This window comes from Cebus imitator, unplaced genomic scaffold (assembly GCF_001604975.1).
Source record: "Cebus imitator isolate Cc_AM_T3 unplaced genomic scaffold, Cebus_imitator-1.0 Scaffold42, whole genome shotgun sequence".
NCBI classification, from domain to species: domain Eukaryota; kingdom Metazoa; phylum Chordata; class Mammalia; order Primates; family Cebidae; genus Cebus; species Cebus imitator.
In genome coordinates this window covers 6,647,149-6,654,626 of record NW_016107357.1, presented here as the reverse complement: position 1 = coordinate 6,654,626, position 7,478 = coordinate 6,647,149, and the positions used below count along the sequence as shown (strand labels likewise).

General features: G+C 51.6%; 1 protein-coding gene across 1 annotated transcript in view; it reads right to left on the bottom strand.

Annotated features, from left to right (window-relative positions):
* Positions 1 to 7,478, bottom strand: part of CAPN2 (calpain 2) — a 61,769-nt gene that overhangs the window by 23,513 nt on the left and 30,778 nt on the right. The window contains exons 4-7 of the mRNA XM_037737721.1: positions 5,796 to 5,914; positions 4,452 to 4,585; positions 2,878 to 3,046; positions 997 to 1,080 (exon numbers count right to left, since the gene is read on the bottom strand). Coding sequence (XP_037593649.1) covers positions 997 to 1,080; positions 2,878 to 3,046; positions 4,452 to 4,585; positions 5,796 to 5,914 — 506 coding nt within the window. The remainder of the gene's footprint in view (positions 1 to 996; positions 1,081 to 2,877; positions 3,047 to 4,451; positions 4,586 to 5,795; positions 5,915 to 7,478) is intronic.

The following is a 7,478-nucleotide window of genomic DNA, read 5'->3' as shown; positions in this document are numbered from 1 at the left end:
AAAAAAAAAAAAAAAAAGGTTTTAAAAAAAAGAACATGTGACATGCAGAAAACCTGGGGTCTAGACTGGATTCTGTAATTAACAGTGAACTTGAGCTGCTTGCTAAATTTTTTTTTTTTTTTTGAGACAGTCTTACTTTGTCACCAAGGCTGGGGTGCAATGGCATGATCACGGCTCACTGCAGCCTCCACCTCCCAGGCTCAAGTGATCCTCCCACCTCAGCCTCCGGAGTAGTTGGGATGACACCTCACCTGCATGTCACCATGCCCAGCTAACATTTTTTTGTAGAGATGGGTTCTTGCTGGGTAGCCCAGGCTGGCTGGTCTTGAACTCCTAGGCTCAAACGATTCTCCCAACTCGGCCCCCCAAAGTGCTGGGATTTCATGTGTAAGCCGCCTTACCAGCCCATAATATTTGCTATAACAGTAGTGATCACAACAGCAAGGACAGCTACCTCCTTATATAAGATGTGTGAGGCACCTCTGAGCACTTTACATATATTAACTTGATTGAAGTTAATGGATATTAATATCATTTCCATTTTTAAAATGAGGAAACGAAGGGACAGAAAGTTCAAGTAACTGGCCCAGGCCACACAGCTGGTAAGAGGCAGTCAGATTTGAACATGGGCACGAATGCTTTTATGAGATCAAATGTGAAAGCACCTTATAGAGTATAAAACACTATTCAGATGCATTGTTTTATTATTTTTAGGTGATCAAAATAGTAAGGTCGTAACTATAAAACGGTAAAATCTCAAACAAGTAAAACCTGGGCCCCTGGCGACAGCCACTGCAGCCACCAGGGGGCAGCGCGGCGCACCCGGCGCCTGGGCTGGAAAGAGACTCGCTTCCGCTCCCGCTCGGAACTTCAGGAGTGCGGGGCCCGAGTGCAAACGGGAGCACCGTGGGGCCGCGCGGGCCCTTGGGCATCACCACAATCTGTGGCCATCGTGTTAGGACAGCAGAACCCCTGCACATCCGCGCCGGCCGTTACCTCCTCGGCTCCGGTGACCGAGTACGCGTGCCCCTTCACCAGCTTCTGAATCGTGATGGCCTCCGAGTCCGCGGCGCTGGTGATCTGCAAACACGGCAGCCGTCAGCCTGGCCGCGCCCGCTCCCCCACCTCGCTCGGGTCCCCGGTCCTACAGCAGGGCGGGACCGCAGGACCCACCAGCGCAGGCGCCGAGGCCTGGGGCCCGAGGCTCGGGGCTGCGCTTTCTTGCACCTGGAGAACCCATCCTACTGCGTTCAAATGCTGAATGCCGAGAATAACCAGAGAACAGGCGGAATGCAGCCCTCCGGGGGAGTGAGCACACGCATTCCCGTGTGAATAGCGCATCCACAGATTTCTGCAGGCTGGGGAGGGCGCCGAGAGAGGCCGGTGGGGGTCCTCGACAGCCCAGGGCCGACACCCAGGCAGCCTCGAGTGGCCCAGAGGCACTGAGCACAGCCCTCGCCCCACCACCAGCCCATGCTCCGTGGTCTGGCCCAGCTCAGCGGCAGGGTTTACACCAGGACGGTTCTTTGCTCTAGTCTGAGTCAGGATTTGCTTCTGTTTTAAGAGCTCCTCACAGCCTCCCCTTTCCCCCATCTATTCTGGTGAAGGTTGAGCCTGGGAAGAAGGGCTGGAGTAGAAAGGGTCTTCTGCCTCCACGTGTTCTGCTGATACACTGAGAATTCCTGCCTAGGGTGTCTGACTGACATTTTGGCTCCAAAAACCAGGGTTTCTTATGTCTGTTCCCGGCAGAGACCAGAAGCTGGATGGGATAAAGCTCAGAGGTTGGGCACAGCATTTGCCCCAAGGCTCCTGGGCACAGTGCCCATCTCCCATCCCCTGGTGAGGGTTGCCAGCAAGGCTATTATGAGGAAATGGTTCCTCCTCTTCCTTCTGAATTCTCCCACAGACCTATTAGCTCTGCAAGAGTCCGGGGCAAGGCTGCACAGCCCTGCGGACGGAGGAGACGGAGGGGAAGGTGGCAGGAGCAGCGGGGTGGCAGGGGCTCCCAGGGAACCAGAGAGGTGGGGGTGACTCAGAGCAGGCTGAGAGCGGGAAGCGGGCTGCAGAGGGAAGCACTGGAGGTACCACCACCCCAGCCATTGCACCTCCGACAGCCTGACTTGTCTGACAACCCTTGGTTTCCAGGTGATGAGCAATAATGGTCGACATCCACCGTACGGCTCAGAAACCGATACCCGAAGAGATGCACTTTGAAACACTGAACTGAAGAAGCCTCAAGATCTCGCTGACCTCCCCTTTCCTTCTTCCAATCCACTCTCCCACAAAGCGCAGGAGGAAGCTATTCTCTGAAGTTCCCTCACCTGCCTAAAGCCTAGACCTGCTAAAGACGAAAACAGTTACCTCCGGTCCTTTCCTTGAGTTATTATGAACTGAACTCACATTGCAGGAAGACAGACAAGGCTGTCAACATGCCTAGACAGACTTGTCACAAACCACTGTCGGCTCTGCAGGCCCAACAGACTTTACCGCAGGCCGTTTACATTCTATAAGCTCATTGAATTCCCCTAAAAATCATTTACGACGTCCCTAAAATCATCCACACCTCCCCATCTCCCTTCCCCTAAGAGGAAGGGTGTATATAACCCTCTGTATCCCAATGCATGGTAGGGAAATCACTTGTGATTCTCACCATGCACATTAACACATTTGTATGCCATTTCTTTTTTTTAGTATCCCTTTTGCCAGCTGATTTTCAGCAGACCTTCAGAGGGTGGAGAGAGGTTTTCCTTTGGCCCCTACGTGGACGAGGGCTGCATTACATTGTACACAGCAGCAGTGGGTTCCCTTGGGCACTGTGGGAGCCTCCCTTAAGCAAGAGCAGTTGGGGTGAGGCTAGGGAAGGCAGCCTGGACTTACGTCGATGGAACAGCCAAGGAGAGAGCCTTTTTCCAGAGCTTTCTGGATGATCTTGAACAGGTTGGGAGGGGGCTTCTTCAACTCATACCACTCAGCAATGCCTCCAGTGAAGTCTTCAAAGCCCTCAGTGGTGGCACCCCCTGAGAGCGCTTCATAACATCCATTGATCCTATAAGAGGGGGTTACATGCTACCACCACCCTTGACACTACTGATGCTATAATCCCCTACTCCCTAGTATCGCTTAGGTTTGATGCTCCAGGGACCCCCTGCTCACATTCTCCTTGGCCTTGTCCCAGCTTGGGGTGCCCAGGAAGGCAAGATATGGTGTCCACAGTTACCATTTCCCTGGTATTTTGTGTTTTAAAAAAATCATCAGGCTGGGTGTGGTAGATCACGCCTGTAATCCCAGTACTTTGGGAGGTCGAGGTGGGTGGATCATTTGAGGTCAGGAGTTTGAGAACAGCCTGGCCAACATGGTGAAACCCCGTCTCTACTAAAAATATAAAAAAATTAGCTAGGTAGGTGTGGTGGCGCATGCCTGTAGTCCCAGCTGCTCAGGAGGCTGAGGCAGGAGAATTGCTGAAACTCTGGAGGCGGAGCCTGCAGTGAGCCAAGATGGCACCACTGCACTCCAGCCTGGGCAACAGAGCGAAACTCTGTATCCAAAAGAAAAAGTTCTCACAGAACCTTAGAGTTGGAAGGACCTTAGTAATTTTCTGGATGAAACTCCTGTATTGATTCTTTCTACATCCTGACAAGAAAGGGGAGGTCTAATGGGTCATTTGGCATTGACAGCTTAAAAAAGGGACACCAATTCAATAATGGAAGCGGTTTCCCTGAGAAACAGGCAGTGTGTTGGCAAGGGCTCAGTGCTTCTGACTCCTGATGCTGGAGCCTGGTGGCTTCCCTGACTCGAGTATTGCACAGTGGGACTCAGAAGCATCCCTCAGCCCCCAGGTTCTCACAGCTGACCCCTCCTTCCTGGATTGAGACTGTAAGAAACAGAAATCCACTTGCTGCCTGAGAGTGGGGTCACTTTAATGGAAGGAGTCAGGCAGCAGAGCCAACATGGGGCCATTCTGGAGAGGGGCCGTTGTGGGGCTTCCTACTGAGAATGGGCAGCCCTGGGCACTGGACGAACTCCACTGTGGGCAGCTGGGGTGGGAAGTAGCTGTGGGGAGGTGGGGAAGACACGGCTAATCAGTGACATCATCTATTCTGGGCAAGTTTCCTACCTCTGCAATGAATGTTTTGCCCATTGGCAAAAACTTTTTTTTAGTTGATACAAATGTGTCCTGCCAAGGAAGTAGAGCTCTCAGGTCCAGCACAACCAGTACCATAAGTTGTTCTTGTGCCTTTGGCTAAAGACGGTGATAGTTGTCATTTATCAGTGCACAGTGCGGTCAGGCACCGGCATGCACTATCCCCTCGCGTTTAGAGCTGAATTTTGGCTGAAGGAGTCCTTCTGTAGAAAAGGACTTCCACTCTAAGTAGTCCTGGAATAGTTCTTATTTTTTGGAATCCAGGACAGTGGGGGCAGGCCATGGGGCCAGGGGAGGCACGGCAACTTACTTGGCGTAGGCCTTCTCCAGCAGCGCGCTCCAGAACTCGCTCCCCTCGGCTGAATGCACGAAGAGCAGCTCCCCATCCTTGGTGGGCAGCCTGTCATCCACCACCACCTCCACCCACTCGCCGTATTGCCAAAACTGCAGGACAAGAGGAGAGGTGAGCTGGAGGAGGAGCTGGTGGCAGCGCTGGGACTCTGAGCCTCAGCTGCCTCTGGCTCCCCTCGCCCTGATCCCCTGGAATAGCTTCCCTGAGCCCGTCCTGGGACGAGGTGTTCCCTTAACCACCTATGCAGGCCGAGTCTTCACTGAAAAAGCAAAGACAGAGGCACCTGTCCATCCCTCCAAATCTACGCCTGCCTCTTTAGCATTCTGCCCTGCACCTTAGGCTTTTTTTTTTTTTTTTGAGACCATGTCTTGCTCTATTGCCCAAGCTGGAGTGCAGTGGTGTGATCTCAGCTCACTGCAGTCTCCACCTCCTGGATTCAAGTGATTCTCTTGCCTCAGCCTCTTGAGTAGCTGGGATTAAAAACACATGCCACCACACCCAGCTAATTTTTTTTTTTTTAAGTAGAGACAGGTTTTCCCCATATTGCCCAGGCTTGTCTCGAATTCCTGGGCTCAAGCAATCCATACGCCTCGGCCTCCCAAACTGCTGAGATTATAAGTATGATCCACCGCACCTGGACTGCCTTTTCTTTTTATCTTCTTTTTTTTTTTTTTGAGATGGAGTCTCACTCTGTTGCGCAGGCTGGAGTGCAGTGGCACTATCTTGGCTCACTATAACCTCTACCTCTTGGGTTAAAGCGATTCTCCTGCCTCAGCCTCCCAAGTAGCTGAGACTATAGGTGTGCACCACTATGCCCAGCTAATTTTTGTATTTTTAGTTGAGATGGGGTTTCATTATGCTGGCCAGGCTGGTCTCGAACTCCTGACCTCAAACGATCTACCCATGTAGCCTCCCAAAGTGCTGAGATTACAGGCATGAGCCACCATGCCTGGCCAGCTTTTCCAGTTATTCCTCATTTACCAGCATAAAAGGAGGAGAACTTTAACGTTTTGTTTCAAATTTCAAATAATACAGTTTTTTTTTTTTTAACTTGGAAATTATTTCCTGAACACTTTGCCCTACCTCCCTTTTTGCATGTCCCAAGAAGCCCACCAGGGCCATCCTGGCAGGGTCCCATGTTGGGTAAGCCAGAAAGCTTCCTGCCCTCGCCCAGCGTCCTTTGTACACAGCGTCAGTCTTGGGAGTCTGCAAACACCAGGGACTGATGAACCCAGCCAAGCCATGAGACTTCCTAGCCCCCCAGACCTGATGAGGAACCGCTTAAGCCAAACATTAAGTTACCTGGAAGTGGAAGATCCCTGCATAGTTCTCCTGGAAGCTCTGGTTTAGGGGGACGACTCGAGCCAGGATTTCTTCATTCAAAGTGAGGGAGGCAATGGCAGCCAGCAGCCAGCAGTCACCTGTGAACACAGCACAAGGAGCTGTTATCAGAGGGTCTCAGAACCAGGAGCATGTTAAAAATCTTGTCTCCACCTCTGGGGGCTTGAAGTCTAAGACAACCTGTGAATAGACAGAGTGAAGTTCAGGCAGTACCCCTCTGAGGGTCGGGTCAGAGGGTTTGGGTGCTATTAGGTTGGTGCAAAAGTAATTGCGAGTTTTGCACCAACCTAGTCTTTTGAAGGAAATGCAAAGGGAGAAATGTTTTTGCTGTGTTGTGGTTGGGCAGAGATGGGAAATTCCATCCCCTCAAAGACCCAGAACTCTGGCGGCTGAACTGTGTCCTCAGAGCCCAGCCCTGCCCGATTCGCTGCAGACGCTCCACAGTCAGCATCTGTGGAGGGGGGGAAACCAGTGCAGTTGCAGAGGCTTCTGAGCACACAGGCTTTGAGCCGGAGTTTGAGCAGGGCGTGGTGGTGTGTGCCTGGAGTCCCAGCTATAATATTAATACTTGGGCAACTGAGGTGAGAGTATCCCTCGAGCCCAGGATTTCAAGGCTGCAGTGAGCCATGATTGCACCATTTGCACTCCAGCCTGGGCAACTGAGGGAGACCCTCATCTCTAAACAAACACACACATTTATAAAGGGGAGCTAAGTGAAAGGAAACGTGGTGCTAGACAGGAAGGGGACAAATGTTGCACGCCTCCTAGGAGGAGGGTCCAAGACAGGAAAAGAAGCTCCGGCGGGGAGTATAATTGTAGGAAGCGGGCAGCAGTGCAGATGGAAAAGCCCTGAGACAGAGGTAGAAGGCTGGATTATCTCCAAGGGTTTCTGTCCAGAGGGCAGAGATGACTTCAAGGGGTGGACACAGCGAGGTGAGCAGCTGGCCAGGCAGCCTGGCCCCTCTGAGCCTCAGGACCCTCCCCCATGACGTGGATAAGTGTGAGGCATAATGAGAGCAGGTGTGTAACACACTTGGTGCCCATTTGGCGCCAAGTGCTAGGTTCTCAGCACAGCAGACACCACAATCATTTCATGCAGTTAGAAGCAAGCTGATGCCAGCAACAGCACCCAGATGGTTTGCAGGGAGGGGTCACCTCCACCACAAAACAAAAACAAAGTGGGCTGGGAAGACGAGAGGAAGTTTACTCCATTCTTAAGGAATGTGCATTCCTATAATTTCCCATGACAATAATGGGAAGTAGTCTCAAAGGAGTTTCACTGTTGGATTTATTTTCACCAATGGACAGGTTTATTGAAAATGTTATTGAACACTAGGCGCAGTGGCTCACGTCTGTAATCTCAATACTTCGGGAGGCCAAGGCCGATGGATTGTTTCAGAACTGGAGTTCGAGACTGGCCTTGGCAACATGGAAAAATTTCATCTAGACAAAAAATACAGAAATTTGCTGGGTGTGGTGGTGGGCGCCTGTGCTCCCAACTGCTTGGGAGGCTAAAGTGGGAGGATTGTTTGAGCCCAGGAGGTGGAGGCTGCAGTGAGATATGATCATGCCACTGCACTCAGCCTGGGTGACAGAAGAGCAAGACCATGTCTCAATATATATATATATATATATATATATATA